Genomic DNA, 21,964 nt, shown 5'->3' on the forward strand with positions numbered 1-21,964 from the left:
TTTTCTTTTCCTTTTACTCTAGAGTTTGAAGGCTGACCACCCCAAAACTGTTTATTCAATATTTTGTAAAACATTAAACAGCATATATCGTTTATATAAAGTTTTGTAGGGATTCATCCAATAAAAATTTGCAAAAGCTAAATCAGAAAAACAAAAGACCTTGCACATTTTGTTATAGCCAATTTTTTGAGAGAGATCAAAAATCTTATCAGGGAATATTCTTTTGTTATTCCTTATCTTTTTATCTACCTGTAAGCCGTACTTAATCATACAAATTCTACCTCAGCTCCAATGTATTTGGTATTAGTTCACGAAAGTCTCATTGTTCCTCGTTTGTATTGCCAAGATGCTTTCTACTGTGAAGAATTGATATTCTTATTTTATTTTATTTTTGGTTACCATAGAAATAATCAAAATTTTAATTGGATGTCATGGTGAGGGCTTATTGGTGGATGCACAAATATCTTGTGTCAACGCAGTAAATGTTGAATCTCACATAATTTTCAAAAAACCAATTCGGAGTTTTTTTTTATTATTCATTTATCATTATATCATTCAAATTTATCGTTTAAAAAATGTAATAAAGAAAAACCCTCTTTTTTTTCTACTTCTTCTTATTGTCCTCCATTTACACTTACATTATCAGCCCCGCATCTTTAACTCGATGCCTTTTTTTGCTGCCTGGTCTATTCAGACCGTGCGCCAAAGAGCATTTCTTATTGGAGTTGGCGCAAGCACAGTTACCGGCGTGTTATTGAAATGTCATTATGCAAAAGACAATACTCCATTGATCATCAGAGAACCTTCATTACCATTTCGCATCCTTTGTAATTTCATTCCCATTGTGGCTCTCGAGCCAGCCGATCCTTCTACACCTCAATCGCCTCCAAAAGGGGGCCCAGGTGCATGGCTAGACTCGACTCGAAAAATATTTCAAGTGGATAGAATGCAAGAAGACGTTCGACGTGAAAACGACTTTATTAGCAAGATGTTTTCGCTTAAATCTACGCTCCCAACAATGCCCAAGATTAATATCCCGGAGCCTCATATCCCATCTGTAGAAGAAATCAATCAGAGAATGAATGAACTATATCCAACATTTGCCTCTCAATTCGATACCCTCCGAGAAAGCTATGAACATTTTTGGGATTTTCTGACCATGGAAGATTTTCGAAAGCTAATAGACGATATCCAGCGGGAAGATCAGGATGGGCTTATATATCCTGAAGTGGGGGAAGATGCAATAGTTCGGTAATTAAGAGCACTGGACCATGTGTGTATGTGTGTAAGATAAATAATACTAAGTAGCTATGCTTTACATGAAATAGAGAAGGGTCTGGTCTTTCAAAAGAAGAAAAGAAATTCATTAAAGTGCGCAAAGAGAGGCAAAGACAATCATTTGCAAAATTTATGAGAGTGGATCCCCACGAAGTCGAATTGGAAGACATGCCAATCGTTGGGATAGCATCAAGGTAACTACCTCGAATACATCAAATACCACTTTTTATCCTAAAATCAAAATAAAAAAAGTTGACTCTAAAGAATTGTTTAGTGGAGGTGGGTATCGTGCAATGGCAGGATGTGCGGGATATCTAAAAGGAATGCGTGATACCGGAGTTCTGGATTGTGTAATGTACATGGCTGGTAAGTAGGTAAAGAGTATATGAATACATACTGAAAAGTGATTATGTACTTTTTTTTTTTTAAAAAAAAAAGGTGTGTCTGGTTCATGCTGGACAATGGCATTGTATTATAGTCCTCTTTCTGGTGGATCGTTGGAAAAGTTATCAGGCCATCTCCAGACTCACATGCATACTCACCTCGCAAATGTCTCTAGTTTCCTTACTGTCCTAAGTGCATCCAAGAATAATGCTAAACTATTGATGCAAGGAGTTCTTGAGCGCTATTACCAGCAAAACAATACGCTGAACGTGGTAGACGTGTTTGGAATGCTAATTGGCGCAACTCTTTTGACAAAAAAGAAGATAGATAATACGATGGCCTCTGAATCTTCAGAGTGTCAAGACCATTCTATCGATACAGAAGGGTCTTCCAAAAAAAAAGAAGATATCCTTCGAGGCATTGTTACCGAAGAAGACGGGACTCAAAGAAAACCTATTCTGCTGTCCAAGAATGCAATGAAACTCTCTTGCCAGGACGACGTTTTTGGTGATGGCTCTCAACCGATGCCTATATACTGTGCTGTGCGACATGATAATGCCCATACTGCAGAAGAAGAAAAGGACATTTATCAATGGTATGAATTCACTCCATTTGAGATGGGATGCGAAGAAATTGACGGTAAGTCTGTGGATCTTAAATAAAAAAAAAGATATGGGACAGTAAACGGATTGAATTGAAATTAATTTATTGATTTATTTTGCGTTAATATATATTTGAACACTAAATAAATAAACCAGCTTGGATTCCTATGTGGGGATTTGGAAGAAAATTTGACCAGGGTAAAAACTTGGAAAGACTTCCAGAACAGTCCCTGGATATTATGATGGGGTAAGTGGGCACGAAACAAACAGAATAATGTTAAAATGATCTTTTCTTTTAACAAAAGAAAAAAAAAGAACAAGCGCAAGCGCAAGCACGAGCACAAGCACAAGTACAAGCAACATCAAGTAATCATATACATACGCACATTTGATGTTTTAGAGTTTTCGGTTCTGCGTTTGCTGCAAGTCTAGTTCAGTTCTACCAAGAAGTTCGTAGTTTCCTTCCTAAAAGGGCTATTGACGCTTCGGACGAAATTGTTCTTCGCTACCAAGAATCAATGTCCAACTACCATCCGATATCTCCTGCAAGTTTTCCCAACCCATTCTATAATCTACCCGAATATGGTCCTATTGAAGAAGGTTGCACATTTAGTCGTCCAAAGTCGTTGATAGAATCCAAAGAGTTGTGTTTGATGGACGCTGGAATGGATAACAATATCCCATTTTACCCTCTTCTACGCCAAGGTCGTGATGTGGATGTGATTCTTGCTGTAGATCTGAGTGCGGATATCCAGACAGCCCATCACTTTGATCGAGCTGAAGGATATGCCAAGCGACGTGGAGTCAAAGGCTGGCCTGTGGATGCTGGCTGGCCAAAACAGCACCACAGCAGCAAGACCAATGACTATCCACTCGGAACTTGCACTGTGTTTGCTTCTCATGCCTTGGAGACCGAAACAGAGGAAGCCACAGGAGAAACGTATCAAACAAAAGCCCAGAGAGTGACTGTGGTGTATTTTCCATTTATCTTGAACAAGGCGTTTGATCCTGAATTTGATCCACAAACAGCAGAGTTCTGTAGTACATGGAACTTTGTTTATACATCTGATCAGGTAAACAAGCTTGAAGGCCTTGCAGAGAAGAACTGGACAGAAAATATAGATCAGGTTCGAGAAGTTCTGAGAAAAGTATGGGACCGTAAACGTAGACAAAGATTAGAAAAGCTACCTGACATAGAAAATCCTTTTACATTATAGACTTGGTGTTATTATCTCGCTTTTTTTTTTATTTATTTATTATTATTTGCAAATCAATTGAACATCTTGAGAAACACTACAATTTTACTATTATTCATTTGGGGGTGTATGGGATACTATGTGTTTGGTTGGTTGGTTTTTTTTCTTTTTTTCTTTCTTTATGGTCATAATCTAGTTTTTAACATCTTCCCATCCACGTCCCTTGACCTTGGCCAACTCGGCCTCAGTAAGAACTGCACCACTTGAGAAATATCCTGATGCGACCTTGGCATCAATCTCGACACTAAATAACATTAAAATTGGATGAGTGCTTGTTAAAAACAAAAAAAAATTAAGTGAATAAGAAAACTTACCGAGAATCGGCAGGGATCATTTCGTCAGGAATTGGGACACGTTCAAGGATAGGAATACCAGCTTCGACAATGGCATCGTGTTTCTATAGTCAATGAACGAATGTTAGTAACCCGGAACATCTATTATCCTAGTACACAGGGGGTGGCTGCTTACCATATTTGACATAGACTAAAAAAGAACAAGAAATGATGAGTAAATACATATCCAGAGACGAAACAAAGGAGGCTTATGTTATTTTTAGGAATAAAGAATAAAAGCTTACCATCATGCGGTCAATCTTCTGGATACCCAACCAGTGCAAAACATCGGGCATCAGGGCTTGGAAGCGCATATCTTTAACACCGGCAATACACTCGGTTCTCAAGAAGTAGTTATCAGCGGTGTCACCACCAGCCTGACGTTTTCCTAAGATAATGATATATAGTCAGCATCATAGATATAGTAATACTGGTATGCTATATAACTTACGTGCGTTGTACACAAGGTACTTTGTAACCTCTCCCAAAGCACGTCCTTCCTTGCGGACTAAACAATAATGAGACGCCATTAATACACATAATATACATGCATTACATATGTATATATAGAGTACTTACAGTATACAATCACACCGACACCTCCTTCCTGTGCTTGCTTGGCGCATTCTTCAATACCATAGATCAGGTAAGGGCGGCAGGTACAGATATCACTGCCTAAATTATTCAAGAAAAATAAAATAAAATAAAAAAAACTAGTTCATAAATGTACTCTTTTCTCTTTGTTTGCCAATTTACTTACCGAATACATCGGAACCATTACATTCATCATGGACACGAAGAGTCAATTTCTTTGTAGGGTCTATAAAAAGAAATTAGTTTATATGCCATACTATGCTAGACCTTATATAATCAAACAAGACTTACCCGATACATAGGCTGGGTTACCGAAAATGTAGACACTGATACCACCGATAGGAGGGAGGTATACCTTGAGGTCGGGACGAGTGATCAACTCAGGGTACATTCCTCCGGTGTCCTCACTACAAAAGCATGTTTATTCAGAGCCACTCGCAATAATACTTTCAATAGAAATCGCAATATAAATAATAAAACTTACAAGAGAGCACGACGCAAGAGACCCTCTTCGATACCAAAGCGGGCAGCAACACCAGGCAAGTACCACACAGGCTCAACGGCAGCCTTGGATACAGCAAGCTCACCCTTTTGGTTGACGACAATGGTACCATCGACCTTGAGAGTACCCTTACTGACACTCATTTCCATCTCGGCCATGGTCATATGAGCACGAGTGATAGCAATAGTAGGTCTATAGATGTGTTAGCAAAATAAATAAATAAATAGATAAATAAATAAATTATGTATATCTTACCTGACATCCAAACCTCCTTCGTATTCCTTCTTGAAAACTTGAGGAGCGGTGTGGCCCCAGGGGTCAAGAGAGACAATCTTGGTGGGGTCAAACCAAGTGGGGTAAGGACCAACTGAGAAGGTGGGCTCAGTCATGTCAAAGTTGGGACGGTAGTTGCAGGGCAAGTCTCCGATAGCTACAGCCAAGGCACGGTAGATACAGTACGAACCACCATAGGCACCAATTGCATTTCTCTTCTTGATACTTCCAGCGTGACGAGAGGCAACGATAGGTCCACGCTTCTTAGAGTCGGCGGCACCCCAGTTGAGTGCAACTGGCTCAATACCATGCTGACCAGGATAGGCTATTTGTAAATAGAAAAAAATCAAAGTTCGGGAGGTATATTAGAACACAAGGCATAAAAATAGCAGATATACATTTGTATATATATATATATATATATAATAAAGCTTACTGGTAAGAATCACACGCTGAGGGTACATGGCAGTTGTGCCAGTGGGACCACCGGCAACACCGACAGGAGCAGCAGTTGATACAGCCTTGGCGTTCTTGTCATCAAAGACAGTGATAGACGTTGAAGGAGAAATATCAAGGGCCAATTCGGATAATTTGACCTGAGCAAGTTTCTCGACCTATTTTGATTTAATAAGATATTTTAGACCAAAAACACACACACACACACACACATATATATATATCTTGAAGAGAAATATGTAAAGACAACGGGCTTACCTGGTCAGTGAGAGCCTTCTGGTCTTTGCGCATGGTTTCAATGGTAGATACCAATTGCTGGAGGACGGTGTCTTGCTGAGGTTGAGTCATTAAAGACAGAGAATAAAAAGAGAAAGTGGAAGAAAGGAAAATACTTGATGGATTGACTTGAAGGCTTGAAATGGATTCTCTTTTATAACTATGAAAAAAAAATTAACATGAAGGGGGGGCTATCTTCATACCTAACACGAGACACACAAATACGTATCATTCATCTCTTGTTCACTTTACCTATCGTGGGGATTTTATGCATCATATATATAAAATATATAAAATATATATATAAGAGAAAAAATAAATAAAAAAAGTAAATATACACACTTGCCATGTATCTGTGATAAAGCAATCATTCTGTGTCACGCGACACGCGCGCTTATCATGCACCCCCCAAATCCCCCTTGTTCACTTGTTCATAAAGTTGCCTTGAGTTTTTCACAATCTATCATTCATCCTCAAACACCTCTTTCTCTTCTAAGACTCTCTAAATCTCAAATATCCTCAAATATGACCCAAACTCTGTTCATCAGCAAGCACCCTATTGTGGCTACCAAGGTATCTCAGTTGAGAGATGTCTCTCAGTCTCCCAAGCAAGTCCGCCAATTGGTCAATGAGCTCTCAAACCTTTTGGGATATGAAGCCTCGGCCAATCTTGCTACTGTTAGCAAGAAGAGTGTGAGTATATTATGATTGCTTTATTGTCTTGTAAATCAAGGCTAATACATCTATCTTGTGTTATATAGCTCATGAGCCCTTATGAAGCTTATGAAAGCACTGATTTGAAAGAGCGAATCGCCTTGGTCCCTGTTTTGAGATCAGGTCTTGGTCTTGTTGATGGTAAATAAAGACATGTTTTCGCAAGCTTGCTTATTAAAACTACAAAACTCTTAAAGGTTTCCTTGAACTCTTCCCTGAGGCTCCTGTGTTCCATTTGGGTCTTTTCCGTGAAAAGGTAATAATATAAATAATAAAAGTTGTTTACAGCGTGTGAAATTTGGAGATTTCTGGTGCATATTTATGAGGTATTAACTTTTGTTCCTAAAGGTGTCACTTCAACCTGTTGAGTACTATAACAAGCTGCCTCATAACCCCAATGTGGACATCTGTTTTGTTCTGGACCCTATCATTGCCACCGGAAACACTGCAGTTGCCACCATCAACATTCTCAAGGAATGTGGAATTCCAGGCTCACATATCAGATTTGTGAGCATTCTGGCTGTAAGTATATTTTGGGTAGATTGTGCTTCGTAAAAATAGGAAAAAAAATAAGTATCTATATCTTTACGATTGTGCGCATGTTTGTGGACGTATATCTAATATTCTGGTGGTATATACGTTTAATTTTTTCTTTTAGTCTCAGCAAGGTGTCACACAGTTACAGAAGGTTCACCCAGATGTCACTCTTCACCTTGGGGCTGTAGATGAAACACTCGATGCACATGGGTAAATAACAAAATTCTGTTTATATTTAATAAACGAACAATGAACGCGGGAAAATCTTACTTAATGTCTGTATTCGTATTTGTATTATGATTATTTATATAGCTATATTCGCCCTGGTGTTGGAGATGCCGGTGACCGATTGTTCAGCACAGCACTTTAAGCAGTTCCTTATTTCTTCCAAACACATTTTCCTCTTTATCCTATTATTTTTTTTGTGTACACACTCCTTTAGAGACTCTGTGCTTTAGCTTACAGTCAAATTGATTAATAAAAAAAATCATAAAACAAAACAAGAAAAATTTGGTCAAACTTAAAGGAGTATATACAAGCCAATGTAATCTGTTCAGCCCCTTTTGATACCAATATTTCAAAAATAAAGAAAGTCTTTAAAAACCCAAAATCAAATTATACTTTGTCTCAAAAAACACAAATATACACATAAAATGTACTTAATCCTAGTCACATTTTTTATTGGTATTCCACTAGTTGTATCAGGTAACCTATAATCATAATAGTATTGATAATGATAACGGTCTGTCATTACTGCCTTATCGCTGATAAATCAGTGAATGGATTCTCATAGAGGCTTTCACGACTCAGTGTTGGGAGACATTGAATGGGTAAACTCTCTTTAAAAAATAAGATAAAATAAAATATACATACATACATACATACAAGCATGATATCTTACCTTTTGTGGTAGAAAGCATAACATGCTCCAAGATGGCTCTTGTCTACAGGTCAATCAAATGGCGGGTGGATGGGCAACCCGAGAAATAGACGATTGGGTCTATTATAGGCAGCAGCATGGTATAATTACAATAAACATTGTACAATGATACCCAATAAACTCATTATACAATCTATTCAAGTAAACATCACATATACATCTGGCCAGATTTCAATGGAAACGGGCAAGTGTATTATTTCAATATGTCAATAATAGAAAAAAAAATCATTTACACGCATCATATTAGTGGGAGGATGCTGTGCTCCATCTCGTTTTAAGCCTACAGGCTATGTATTTGAAGATGACGGTAGCACGGTTCAAACCACTGGAGATCTAATGGTCCGAGTTGCCGACGCACCTCTTGTCCAGACAGTTTTAGTAGATGGATGGTACCTCCAGGCCTTTACAGATGATAGGGCAGTTGTAAGAACATATTTTTTTCAACAAAAAGAAAAAACACACAATTGATCAATTCTGTTTTTGATCAACAGAATCTGACACTTTTGCCTACCGTTAATTTCGCTGATAAACAATCTATTGTTTATGGCGCTGCATTTGATCGAGCCATGATCATCACATATCAATTTTTAAATGCAACCCATCAGTGGATCGGAAACCAGACAAGCGGTCTAATACGAAACACTGATACTGTTCCAGATATTACTCTGCCCAAATACACCAGATCTATCGCAAGTAGATCTATAGACAATATTACGTACAATAAAAGGCTTACAAAATGGATACCGTGTGTTTGATAATAGGTTATAGCATTCTATGGATCACGGGCTACTCCAATGTGTTTTGCATACATATACGCCGGCCTTTACGTGGATCGTCCTCAGGCAACCTTGACCAAGATATGCTCATCAGGTATACTATGCTCTATTGAAAACCAAATCTTATTCTATGTTTGTAATTAGCAACATCAATTCTTCAGTATCTGGCACTGGCCAACTTTATTGCAGTACCGTTGATATTCTTTGTAATGGCATCTCTTTCAAACTTTCGATTTCCACCGTAAGTTTGATAATGAGTGCCCAAATTCGTACTTAGTCCATATATATATATATCACTTTTTAGTCCTATCCGCTTTCTTTGCCGTCAGCCTTCACACCCAGTATTATTGTGTGTATTTGTTATGCTTGGTAAATATTTCTCAATTAAATGTTCTGTAAACAGGTGTAGATCTAGAAAACAAAAATATCTAATGAGTAGATTTGTCAATAAACAGGATCATTTGTTTTCAGTCAAGCTTGGAATATGCTCACTTCTCAAGAGACTCTGTTTGATGCATGGTTACCTCGTGCTGCAAAACTCGTAGGCATGTCTACGCACTATTGCTCATCTACTACCTGCACTACATCCTAACTTTATTGTATTTTATTAGAGCTCTTTTTGTCTTTTTTTCTGTATGCCGTTTATTTTTATCCTGTAAGTATCTATCTTTTATTTTATATATATGTATATACAGCCTTAATCTGATCTAATGTATATATATATATATATATTGTTTTGTGAGTAATAGCTCTTTTTGTGCTATCATGCCAGTTATCGATCTCACATAGCTACTGTTCTTGGTAAGTATTATGCCTATTCAACTCAAGCGCAGACACATACTCATATTAAGATCCAACACAGGTGTCTATTCCACTCTCATTCTATTTACTTTGCGTGTGGTCACAGATCTACCGTCTTTCGTTATCACATATGCAAGAGAGATTCCGTTTCTAGTGATGAATGCTTTGGCCATCATACCAACTCTTCTAGCTAATGGAATTGTATTGGCCTATTTTTTAATGAGAGCAGTGAAATATCATCCCTGCGATAGATGTCGTATTGAGTTTCTACAAGTAGATGGCATCGAAGAAGATTATGTCAAGCTCCTTTTTACACAAAGGGAATTCCGGATTGTGGCAAGTTATGAATTCATTGATCATAGTTATTTAAAAATTCTCACTATCCAATATAGAGAAAAATCCCAAAAAAAATAGAACATCATATAAGATACCTTTTTACAGAAGGTCGACAAAATGGAATACCTATTAACAAAGCACGCCAAGTTTTTTTGAAGAGATATCCTCTTACAACTTACTTACGCTTATTGTACCGACTATTTGGTATGAATGCTTATGTGCGGTAAGTTAAGGAATATTGCATCAATATTTCAAAAACAAAAGCGTGGTTTAATATCTTTCTCTAGTATTCCCTATCCTGTAAAGATCTCATTGACTCTCTTGATCTATTGCTTGGGGCAGTTGGTAATTGATAGTATATGCTCCGTTTTTAAAAGAATGAAAACTTAGCTACTAGCAAACTTTACTATTTTCTTCAGATACCTGTCTTAACTACTGAGATGCTGGGGGTTGGAGGTGTTGTTCCTACATTTATATGTCAGTGGACGCCATATTTTGCTCAATTCCAATACACGCCAAATCCGACAAGATTTGCAGTAAAGACATGGATGCTTATGCAAATTGCTGCTTATATTTCAACATTTGGAGCAGGAATATGTAAGTTTGTTTTTATTTAAATGATACCAAGGACCTAAATTTTACAGATATAGTGTACTTATTTTTGTATAAACTCTTGTAGTTGCTATGGTGTATTCCCTTGGGATCCTTCGCCGTGTGACAAAAGACATAATAAACATTAGACGAGGAGACTACAACATCTTCAAGGGCAAGAAGAATAATACGTAAGAAGGTTTCATGTCTAGGCTTTTGCTAACAAAGTATTCTGTAGGCTTGATCTGGATGACTCTATTCGCTTTTTGGGAGTGTGCCTTGGTTTTGGTATGGTACATATTTGATGGTATACCTTTTATTAAAAGAAGAACTGATTTTATTTAATTTGTATTTTACAGGATTCACTGGCACATTATATTTCATGATAGAAATAGCATTATTTGGCACCGGAATAGCTATGCTTGTTCAACTCGACAAACTTAGAGACTATGTATTCCGATTATCTGGCTATGGTACGCAATCTTTAATGTTTGATTAAACTTGGTGTACTGCTTGTCAAACACATTTTTTTTTAAATGTAGGCGTATTTTTTGCAAGTTTCTTTGTTGCTTGGATATTCCAGTTGGTCCAAAAGAGAATTACCCGTATTGTTTTTATTAAGAAAGGAACTCGATTTAGCTTACAGAACCGCTCACCTCTATTGCATTATTGGTACTTTATGATGCTTACATCCATGACAAGAGCCTTGACATCTTACATCTTGCGGACATTAAAGCTGATAGTTCGATATCCACTTTTCAGCTTACGAGTTGATCGTAACGCAGAAACATGGAGTGTGAGACGAGGTGATGGAGGTAAGTCACCTATCTAATGATATTTTTCTTTCTGTTTTCTGGAATCTCCTATCGCCAGGACTAGTAGGGGAAAAGGGGAAGGGGATAAGGCTGTCAAACACATGCTTGGGATAAAACTAACTAAATAACCTATACTCATTTATTTCAACAGGATTTGTTGGCTATATGGGAATGGTAATTCGAGTATATCCTATCTTAAAAGCTTAAAACGAGAAAAAAAAGAAAATAATAGCCTAATACACCATATAATTTGTGTACAAAATATTAAGTTATTGGCTGAGAACGAGTACAACAACCCAATTATGCTTGTATTCATTGAGTGTATATTGCATCATCTTCCTCCGCCGTTGTCGAATACCACAAATCCAGATACTCCGTGCCGAAAACACTCAGCCTTGTCTGATAGCGAGCGGAACGAGATAGGGCCAGTTTGCGAAACTTCTCCTGCTGTTGCTACTGCTATTGCAAGTCCAGTCAGACAAGTAACTACAAAATCAGTATATTGGCGACAAGTGCGCGCAAGAAATCGCTGGTTTTTAGCCTATACACTTATCAATAACCCCATGGTATGAATATATCTATTGAATATCTTTCTTTTTGCCACATTTTTATCTAAACATAATCTTTTATTGTACTTATCTTGATTAGCTTCGGAAGTCCCGGTGTCTACAAAATAAGCGAAATGAAGCCTGTCTTGAATCCCTCCACCAAGTCCCCCCATCCAATTTGTCTTACAAGAATTAGAAGAAAGTAATTCTATATAGCTACAAAAGTCTCTTTACGAAGCTATCTTTGGACAAAACTTGTCGGTCACAATGGTATTGGGTAGTACAAGTTGCGGGACTTTGGCTATACTAGCTATTTTTTGAATACAGACCATTGATTGATACCATTTTTTTCTTTTATATCAATTAATTCTCTTTTATCTACCTCCTTTGAGATTACCTTGGGCTTATCTCTGAAGTAGATTCAAAAGGTTGTCTATTATTCTTTACTTAGAGTCATCTACTGCTCACTCCGCAGCTATTCTTTACGCATACATACTATATATCTCATAACCATGGCTGTTTCGAACACGTTTATTATCGCTGATAGCTCTAACAGAACTATGTATACTTGTATTATCAATACCTTATCTTGACAGTGTCTATCTATATTATCATTTGACTTTATCAGACTATAAAATCTTCTATTCCTTCTACAAAGAATATCTTGAGTAATATATGGCTTGGAAGAATTGAAGAGGCCCATACTAGGGATTTTAATCTACATAAACTAAAGTAATATTATCTTGATAAGAAGACTTTACTGAAAAAGTGCCAATGATGTAAAAAGTAACCCCCAAGTTACTCAGGCTTTGTATTACTTAATAAAAAAAAACTTGAACCCTGAGAAAGAGGTCACTTTTCCGAAAATCAGTCACCAAAAAAAAAGAGGTGTGGAGTAACAATCTACAGATACTAACAATCCGGGTAACCATTAATGAACATTCGAGAAAGCACAAACTCTAGTCTTATCCAATGGTATCGCTTTACAAATAAACTCCCCAAAATATGAAAATAAATAATCTTTCAAATGTGTTACTTATGAGGGGTCAATATGTGTGGCGTTTGACTGCCAAGATACCTATTTCACCTTGTACAGAAGTTGTATTACCTACATATTTTGTCGAGTCCACATTAAAGATAACAGTGACATTATTATTACTATTTTACAAGAAAACGGGTATTTGTGACTCTCATTAGTGTGGCTAGTATAGTGTATTATACCTCTTTGTAAGAATTCATATAGATGAACAAGATATGTATGATCTTTTGAGAAAAGCGACCAAAATTCTTGGATTTTTGTTTTCACAAAGTACTCCAAAGCGAGTACTAAATACAATTTGGACCGTAGGATATAATATATTCTAAATTTATTTCGTTATTATTCTTTCGAATCTTATTTTAAAGCTGTAACTCCCGTCATGGCAAAATTGGGTTTATCTTGAAAGTATAGATTGCTAAAAAGACAGATACCAGTTCTTGTACAGTAAAAGTGAATTCATTAATCCACAATATCCAGGACACAAAACCAATAGTAGAGAGATCTCCTAAGACTACGAAACTACAATACCAACCTCTTCTAAATCAACTTTAGACTAACAGAAGAATTTGTTCTAAGCCGTTTGGGAAACATTACCACTGATAAATGTCTCTAACTATGTTTATTACTTTGTAACTATGCCAGTTGAAGTTTCTTGAAGTGATATGTACAATATGGTTAAATAAAAAGGGGATTTTAGTAGGACATTTTTGCAACATTTTCCAAGATTTAAGGGTTGTTTTGAGGCTGAATTTTGATTAAGCACTATTTCTTCTCCTCTTTATATATACATATTTTGACAAGGTAAAGCATCTTTCTCTTAAGCATACATTAGTTTTTTTTTCAAAACTCTGTTTTACAACTCAATGACTCGTACCATTGAAAAAAAAACATAGATCCAAAAGTCCGTCTTCTAGACGAGGATTACCAAAGTTTGAGAGTGGCCATATTATTTAACTATAAAATCAATAATACCAAAGCCTATATTGCAAAGGACATGAGTATTATTATAGCATCAGTTTTCAGCACTATCAATCGTTTGAAAACTACTGAAGCAATAAAAGCAAATCCTAGTTCTAGGAGGCCAAATAAATTAAGCTTTACAGATACTAAGAGTCTCTGTTTGGGTGTGAAATGTAATACTTTCGAAAGTTATGCATATCATAAAAAAATTGGTTGATACTGGTGTCATCATCTGTAAATCAAGACGTGTATCTTTACTGCTTGTTCAAAAACCTCATCCCCTGGTACGCAAAATTAAATTAAAAGCATGATACCATGTTCACATTCCAAGAAGATGGGGCCAGCTACCACACTGAAACCTACACGACGTGGTGAAAAAATCATTGGGAAACCAAATGCTTTGACCACCTGTCATTGCAAACTCCGGATCTGAACCCAGTCGAGCATGTTTGAAATGCTCTAACAACCAAGATTTAAGAGAGAAAATGGTCCATAAACAATGTTCAAGATCTCAGGGTCAGTATTCTTCAAGAGTTGAATATAATTGGTGGATACGCTTTCCATAATAATGTTGTAAGTATGCTTAATAGATTCTAGGAAGTAAGCAAAGCTCGTGGTGACCACACCATATATTAGACTTTATACTATGCTTTATTTCTCTTTTGTAATATATACGATACAGCAATGGGTTAACATATAAAGCTATCAAGAAATTTTAAATTCAGTAAGTAAAAGTAAAGTAAAAGCATTCTGGGTAAAATAATGATTGTGAAAGAAACAGCTATTTGAAGAGGCTTAAAAAAGTGTTGTAACAAGTATCCTATTCATTTTCTTCCTCGGAACCTTTGGACGAATCAGGAAAATCCATACATATCACTTTTCCTTCCAGTAAAACTACTTCTGACTCTTGACCTTCATTAATAACAAAAGGTGGGCATATAATAAGTTGAACAGTAGTTGCGCCTTCGACTGAGCCATGTTGAGCAGCCATACATGGTTTTATCTTGGTTTGTCCTTCCACGATGGTCATATGCTTAATTGGCACATCTTGGCTGTTCATAGCAAGACTAAGTTGAGCAGCCAAATCAATTATGTTACAAATCTGTCTTGATGTTTTTTGATCTATTCCGATGAAAATCATGGAGAGTTTCTGTATCAACCAGCTTGCGATATCTTTCCTCTTGTACTCGAGCCCATCTGTCACATCGGGTTTTGCTGCGAGTGAACACAATTGCTGTCGGAGTATTCTAGACCAGTTTTTATTGTTTTTGAAGGGTTCCCATTCAGAAAGCATGCTATAAGAGTAGTTTATATCTAACCCAAGATATATAGGCATGTTGTAAATATATCTGACGATATGTATTGTAATAAACCTTTCCACAAGCAAACTGACAATACTATAGTCCATTCCCATGAGCCCATTGTCTCTTTCACACAGAAATTGGTCTAAAACATTGTTTCTATCATCGAAGTAATCATAGAGGGTGCTCAAAACCTGCTCTTCGTTTGGAGTCAAAAATTTCTTAAGGCTCATGCATAAATTCGATATCTTGGCTTGTATTGTGTTTAACTTCGTTTGTATTGTCGAGTAGTCGTCGTCAGTAGCACGAATCTGTTTGAGGTGCTCGTGTAAATTAGAAAGCAAGGTTCGAGATTCCTCTTTTTTCTTAGAGAGTTCATCTTTTAACTCATCCAAATTCTCCTGAAACTTGCAAATCTTGTCTTTGTAGGTCTGCTCCATTTTAGTTATATATATATTCTTCGTATCTTGCTCTTGTTTTAGGCGACCAATATATCGATGAAGTCCAGAATTTTTTTCTAAAAATTCGGTATTGTTTAATTTTATCTTCTGGTTTTCATCTTCTACTGCAGATAAGTTCGTCGTTAGATTTTGTATTTTTTCCTGATAAAATTGTTCTCTGTTAGTTTCCATATCAGCCCTCTTGCTGTACATCTTCCTGGTTTTTTCGCATTCTTTATCGAATTCAAGTCTCATTTTATGAAGTCTATTGATAAAATAATAATTTATAAAAGTATAGACTCTTTGTTAGATGCTATATATATATCTGTGTATGTATGCGTATATGTATATTCAAGTTTCTTATTACTAGATTTTATCAAGAGTTAATATTGTGCTATTTACTAACCTTGTATGCTCTTCATTAAGGCTCTTATAATTTTTATCAATTAAATCAAGATGTCCTTCAAAGCATTCTTCAAGTTTGCGTAGAAAGATGCTGTTCATTTCGTCTTTTGTAAATACATCTCTCATGATTGAAGTATCATTAGACATAGGTCTAGTACACTTGTAGCTCGTGTTATGTGGTTTATAAGAATCCTGCGATGATCTTGGTTGGTTTCCCGAAGACTGTTTGAAAGGAAGGGCATTCCACATTTTTCCTAGAGAGTTGAAAAAATGTGACGTTTCCGCTGTACTCTCTGTGTATGAGTGGCCTGAGTCTTGTCCTTTGCCTATTGTTGATTGTATAGTTGCTTTTGTTCTGGACTCAGATATATCCTCTCGACTGGTTTCATAAATCACACGGTCTTCCATTGACTCCTCATTTTCAGATTCACAAGAAAGTACTTGATAATATCCAAGATCTCTGGTAGGTGTACAGCTGTTCGATGATTCGCTTGGAATGCTATATCCCTTTCTAACTTTCCTCTGTTTGCCAGTATCTTTCTCAAATGACATTGTATATTTAAACGTCTGGCCCCTTAAAAGGAAGATAGGTTTATACCAAAGCTATTTATTTTCGGGGCCTTTTGACTGCTCTTTTGTGAGAGCTGTTTTCATTAGGTACATACTTGTAAATGTTTACTCTGTGTGCATAAAGACCAAGAAGAGAAGAGAAAACTTATCTACAGAGATTTAACATACTTTTATACATCTACTCACAAAAATATAACAAAAAAGTGATATATTGGTTACTTGAAACGTCTAGTTAAATAGTAATCTATACTATGATATAACTTGAATGATACTGTTTAAATTGGTTTGATAGTAGTATATATATATTTAAGATTGAAAATCAAGTTTTCCAGTAAGAATAATTATGCAAAATACCTAAAGTTATATTTATCTAAGATGTTTAATCTGTTCGGGTATTGAATATATATTGCAAAGCTCAATGGCCGATAAAAATTGCTCATAGTTGGATCATAATCCTTGTTTAATTCTACATTTGCAGTTAAATTTCGATATATTGATAGTAATAAAAAAAATACAGCTACCGTATTGTACTATATCAAGGATTCGGTTTATTCTTGAAACACGATTCTTTTTTAAAGGATATTTTGCTTATTATTTTGATAAGGCTCTGGGCTAGATGATTACAAAACCTGTTATCGCACAATAAGAGTAATTTTTGGGGCACACCTTCTACTGACGGACATGTAAAAACATCATTGAGTGGTGTCAATATCGAAATTGTCATTTTTACATACATCGATATCTCTATGAATATCGATCAGTTGTTGGTCGAAAAAGTACTGAGCACCATCGTTTGTTTTGGTAAAAAACTTTACTTAGTTAAGCAAAATACAAACTTTCGATTTTGTTTTAGGTGTATACCCTGAGGAAACTTTTGAATCAAGCATGCTTCAATGGTGTAAGTAACTAAACTCTTATTAGTAAATTGTTTTCTAGAGTGAAAAATGGGACATCTTGCTCAATATTAAAGCAATAAAAGTAAAATAACATTTAAATAATGGATCGTAATGTGCTCCACTAGGTTACATATACATGTAAAGTAGCATAGCTTCATTAATTCAGACTTATAGTTAAATTTGAGAATTTAACTTGCCATTTTGATCAAAATGCTCTTTTTAATGATACTTTTTTATTTTACCAGTAAATTCAATAATATTTAATGTGCGGCTGTCTTATTAAATACATGTTTCCAAAACTGTAGTGGTTTTAATACTGAAACCTCAATGTGCATCCATATCATATAAATCAACATAACCAACTTTTAAACTATCTGGACGCCGTTGTAACCTCCAATTGACCCACACAATACGATCTTAAAACTCATAAAAAATACCCGTTTATTCTGACGGTCGCACGCACAAACCCTTTTAATATTTAAAGCATTCTTGAACGATTATAATCTAATAATCTGTGAATGCTATCGTTGCATTATCAGATCCCTTCAATGCGTGTGTGTGTTCTTTTGAAATCTTGTGCTTTGACAAGCAGCAAATAATTTATATACGGTAATATAAACCAACGTACCTTCCTGCAAAATATAATAAACTCCGACGTGAAAACAGTTTGTAAAGATCGAGGCTCAAAGAAAATAACGATCAAGCCTGTAAAGCAGATATCTTGACATAATGATTTACTTCTAGGAGATTTTACTAGATCCTATAAAGCAATTCAAACTTTTTTCCTTAAAAAAATCATTCCTTTTGTTGTTTTGTTTTACCTTATATTGTTCACTATTAAGAACTATACACAATTTCTGGTATCATATATAACAATTTAGGTATTATTCTTGTAATAGTTAAAACTCTATTATATTTCTAAAAAAATAATTAAGAATTGACTGTATATATATATGCCAAGTATTTTCAAGTGTTTAATGTTTTTTAGACGCGTGTGCAGTCTGTTTCTTATCCTAAAAACTACTACTTTCTATCATGAGTGGCTGTTAAAAGGATGCGCGAATCAACATCGGACGTCAGGCTGAATGAGAAAAATAGAAAATTGATCTTTAATGCGCAATGTTCTGAAAACCTCATTTCTGCAAGAACATTGTGAGAGCTATATATAAGCTAATGAGCTATTCGCATGAGCAGAATTGTAGTTTTTGATGGTAAATAAGGTTTCGCATCTTTGTCGCTCGTCTTTTTCTGTTTTTTTGCGTCCTTTTTTGTTTACTTTTTGCTTTTTTTTATAGTTTTTAGCTATAGTAGTCACATGCATATGAGAATAGTCACGCACTTTTTCCCCTTGGTTTTTTTTTTGCAGGTGTATATGTCAGCGACAAAAGGATACAAGAGATGTGAAGAGTAGATGGAAGACTACATTTACTTTAGTCCTCTTCACTGCAAAGTAATTCATGAAACTCAACTCCGTTTAAGTAGTTGAAGTGACGATTGACGTTCTTTAAAAAAAAAGTGTGGGTGCGCTAGGTACCACCACACTCGCCTGCAATATTTTTGGGATGAGGTTGAGTTTGACCAAAAAGTACAACATGGCTGTACTGAAGTTCTGATGATATTTTATAAAGTTAGAAAGCTTAAAGAAAGATGATATATTTGTAACAGTTTTTTTTAAAAAATAAAATAAAGATATAGCAGTTTCTACCAGAGAAAGTCTCTGGCACTCTGTGCATCGAGGATACAAAAATATGGGGATTGTATAATACAAATATACATACTTTATCCAATAAATTAGGTGAAAAAAAATAGTCTGTTTGTCTAAGCTTATAAACCCCTTTCAAACTTCTTTAGCTGTGTTGATAGCTAGAAGTTCTCTTATATAAATCTAAGCACTATATTCTGTGCCATTTGCTCCATAGCTTTACCTAATTCTCTTCTGTTTATTTCAATTGGGTATACATTTCCTGTATATATATAATATTAAAGTCTGAGGATTTTTATAATAGACACACACACATAACACAATCAATTAATCACAAAACAAAATCGGTCTCTACCTACTTAAAATCTTTAATTTTTATAGCACCCCGTCTAAATATTTTGAAAACAGCTTTGCAGCGGCGTAATGAACATCCTGCTCTCAATTTTTCTTTTACACCTCTTTGTGCCAGCTTACTGCTAGATTTTCAATCAATAAAAACAAAAGCACCAACATCAACATCAAATATGGTCTTAAATGAACCCTACAAAAAATACCCTCTTTAATTGATATGGAAAATCACCATATAAGAAAGGAGCTTTCTCATTTGGAATTCAAATTATTATAGGCAAATAGTCTATAAAAAAAACTTAATTTTTAGATGAAGAGAAGAGAAGTTGAGATAGAGGATGGTTAGTTTTTAGATACTTAAGTCTGATTTGCCTACAAAGAGTACAAATTTACTTCAATCTCAAATAAAATCACTGTAGCTATTACCAAATTTTTATTGGAAATCTTTTTATGAAATCAAGTTTGTAAGCCATGGTTGTAAAAATAAAAATTCGGATGAAAGCAATAAATGGCAATACCAATGTGAGTTTATTTGCTAAGATTGTTACTGTTGTTGTTACTATTGTCTGGAGAATATGCGGATATATTCATCTAATATTATGCATAAAATACGAAACAAAATATTTTTTTTAGGGATATACTGTGTATACAAATAAGAAGTAATACACTGCAGGCGTGCTGTATTCAATCAACTTCAAGAAAGAAGAATATAGTATTCTTTAAAGCATTGCTCTTTTGGAAGGCACATGTTACGCATTTCCCGGGAAAATATTAGGGTTTGTCTATTTTAAGCAAAAATAATTTGATCTTTTTCAACAAGATTATAATTTCTAACCAATCAGTATACAAAAGACAAGTATGCAAGCTGCATAATACGATATGATTTGTATTCTATTTAATGAAATACCTATGTGATATTCACACAGGCTTGATATTTAAAGATAAATATATTAAGAGCGGGGAGATTCAAGCCCTTAAAAGCAAATTTTGCTGTACTGCCTAAGAGTCCAATTAGATTAAGTTTAATCACTCAAGGACTGTGCGCTTGTATAGAATTGAGGAGTGAGGTTTTTTGAGCGAAATGAATTCTAAACTCACCAAAAACATATATAATACTCAAGATGACAATAGATTGAACGTAAGGTCTGTTATGACATGCGAGGCATTTTATTGTTGTTGTTTTTCTTTTTTTTTAAGAAAAAGAATTAGTTACATTTATCAATATATCAGGTTTCTCGTGAAGCGTTTCACCAGCACATCTATTAGAGTAAGTTATTTGCTTGCGTATAATGTATTTTAAAGATCACTTGATAGTCATATAAATCTCAAATAAAAGAATATTACTGTAGCTTATAGACATTTATGATATGTAGGACATTCAGGATAGGCAGAAGTTAAACTAGAAATATTAACAACAGCACAATAATCAAGAATAGCTTGGATTTGCAGTCAGCATCTTTCCAACCACAGACACCATACAAGTGAGAACACACAGATACTTTATATGTCAAATCATTTTGTCAGACAGTGATAGTACTGTATACTTACATATTAATAAATCCTAAAACTCTTGAACTCAAGAAATACATACTCTTGCTCGAGCTGTGTGATTATAAGGGAATTTTCACAAAGTTAAATAAAATAAAATAAAGCACGTCTTTTTAGTAAAACATTTAAAAGGCCAGAAAATTCAAACTTCAGTCCTATTATGGAACCAACCTCTCTTTTATGCAAACGCTTCTTTAAAAAAAAAGAAAATAAAGCCCTCATTTTAAGAAGAACAAGAAAATAAAATAACTCATTTCAATGAAAAGTCTCAACAACCTTATTTGTAATAGTTAAGGTATGTAGCCACAATCATTCAAAAGTTGATTTTTGATAATAGAGTAAGTCTTTTTTATAAATCTTGAAATAAAGAGTTTACATTGCATTAAACCTGTTCGTATTTCTTTTTTATGAATTACTTAAAAATAAGGATCAAAACTATTCTACCCTAATACGAAAAGATACTAAACCCAAGTTTGACCACTATCATTCTCTGACGCTAAGATGTTTATCTTTGATTTAATAGGGCTGTACTGGTCAAACGACTAAATATAACCTTTTTTTTTTAATAGTTGTATAACCCTACGATAAGTCGGCTTTAACAAATAATGATTTGAATAATAGTATTCTAGGAACGTAATTAAATATTCATAAAATTAGCATCCAGAGACGCCCCCTCTAAACACAGACCAACTTTAAGACGGCTACACAATTGAGCAAGAATATGCAGAAAGAAAAGTGCGTTGT

General features: G+C 35.2%; 5 protein-coding genes across 5 annotated transcripts; 3 read left to right on the forward strand and 2 right to left on the reverse strand.

Annotated features, from left to right (window-relative positions):
- The first annotated feature begins 636 nt into the window (after positions 1-636).
- Positions 637-3,561, forward strand: PHYBLDRAFT_179930 (hypothetical protein). Its single transcript, XM_018438235.1, has 6 exons — positions 637-1,251; positions 1,329-1,472; positions 1,553-1,644; positions 1,717-2,301; positions 2,421-2,490; positions 2,665-3,561. The coding sequence occupies exons 1-6, from the start codon at positions 665-667 to the stop codon at positions 3,479-3,481; spliced, it is 2,295 nt and encodes a 764-aa protein (XP_018295651.1). The 5' UTR covers positions 637-664; the 3' UTR covers positions 3,482-3,561.
- Positions 3,562-3,652: 91 nt separating this feature from the next.
- PHYBLDRAFT_154582 (hypothetical protein) lies at positions 3,653-5,685 on the reverse strand (the record flags this gene model as incomplete). The annotated part of the gene is made up of 11 exons (XM_018433341.1): positions 3,653-3,764; positions 3,835-3,917; positions 3,989-4,003; positions 4,098-4,240; positions 4,304-4,360; positions 4,432-4,527; positions 4,613-4,672; positions 4,738-4,853; positions 4,931-5,140; positions 5,204-5,546; positions 5,658-5,685. The coding sequence occupies 11 exons, from the start codon at positions 5,683-5,685 to the stop codon at positions 3,653-3,655; spliced, it is 1,263 nt and encodes a 420-aa protein (XP_018295652.1).
- Positions 5,686-6,478: 793 nt separating this feature from the next.
- PHYBLDRAFT_131254 (hypothetical protein) lies at positions 6,479-7,695 on the forward strand (the record flags this gene model as incomplete). The annotated part of the gene is made up of 6 exons (XM_018429415.1): positions 6,479-6,646; positions 6,715-6,808; positions 6,865-6,923; positions 7,016-7,189; positions 7,326-7,414; positions 7,517-7,695. 6 exons carry the CDS (start codon positions 6,479-6,481, stop codon positions 7,572-7,574), a joined length of 642 nt encoding a protein of 213 aa, XP_018295653.1. The 3' UTR covers positions 7,575-7,695.
- Positions 7,696-8,127: 432 nt separating this feature from the next.
- Positions 8,128-13,461, forward strand: PHYBLDRAFT_164516 (hypothetical protein; the record flags this gene model as incomplete). Its single annotated transcript, XM_018435020.1, has 23 exons — positions 8,128-8,224; positions 8,392-8,567; positions 8,636-8,837; positions 8,906-9,014; positions 9,065-9,161; positions 9,225-9,289; positions 9,324-9,439; positions 9,532-9,575; positions 9,670-9,721; positions 9,828-10,082; positions 10,136-10,280; positions 10,345-10,402; positions 10,477-10,654; positions 10,737-10,839; positions 10,887-10,936; positions 11,008-11,121; positions 11,191-11,463; positions 11,615-11,637; positions 11,733-12,029; positions 12,228-12,281; positions 12,640-12,743; positions 13,182-13,238; positions 13,416-13,461. 23 exons carry the CDS (start codon positions 8,128-8,130, stop codon positions 13,459-13,461), a joined length of 2,715 nt encoding a protein of 904 aa, XP_018295654.1.
- Positions 13,462-14,830: 1,369 nt separating this feature from the next.
- On the reverse strand, positions 14,831-16,708 carry PHYBLDRAFT_60744 (hypothetical protein; the record flags this gene model as incomplete). Its single annotated transcript, XM_018440688.1, has 2 exons — positions 14,831-16,016; positions 16,158-16,708. The coding sequence occupies 2 exons, from the start codon at positions 16,706-16,708 to the stop codon at positions 14,831-14,833; spliced, it is 1,737 nt and encodes a 578-aa protein (XP_018295655.1).
- Positions 16,709-21,964: the final 5,256 nt, after the last annotated feature.

This window comes from Phycomyces blakesleeanus (genome assembly GCF_001638985.1).
Source record: "Phycomyces blakesleeanus NRRL 1555(-) unplaced genomic scaffold PHYBLscaffold_4, whole genome shotgun sequence".
In the NCBI taxonomy this organism is placed as follows: domain Eukaryota; kingdom Fungi; phylum Mucoromycota; class Mucoromycetes; order Mucorales; family Phycomycetaceae; genus Phycomyces; species Phycomyces blakesleeanus.

What these genes read in the sequence shown, in the direction of transcription:
- PHYBLDRAFT_179930 (XM_018438235.1), top strand. Translation starts at nt 665, where the DNA reads ATGCCTTTTTTTGCTGCCTGGTCTATTCAGACCGTGCGCCAAAGAGCA. An exon ending in GGGGAAGATGCAATAGTTCG is followed by an intron (nt 1,252 to 1,328) that starts GTAATTAAGAGC and finishes TACATGAAATAG; the next exon opens with AGAAGGGTCTGGTCTTTCAA. An exon ending in ATCGTTGGGATAGCATCAAG is followed by an intron (nt 1,473 to 1,552) that starts GTAACTACCTCG and finishes AGAATTGTTTAG; the next exon opens with TGGAGGTGGGTATCGTGCAA.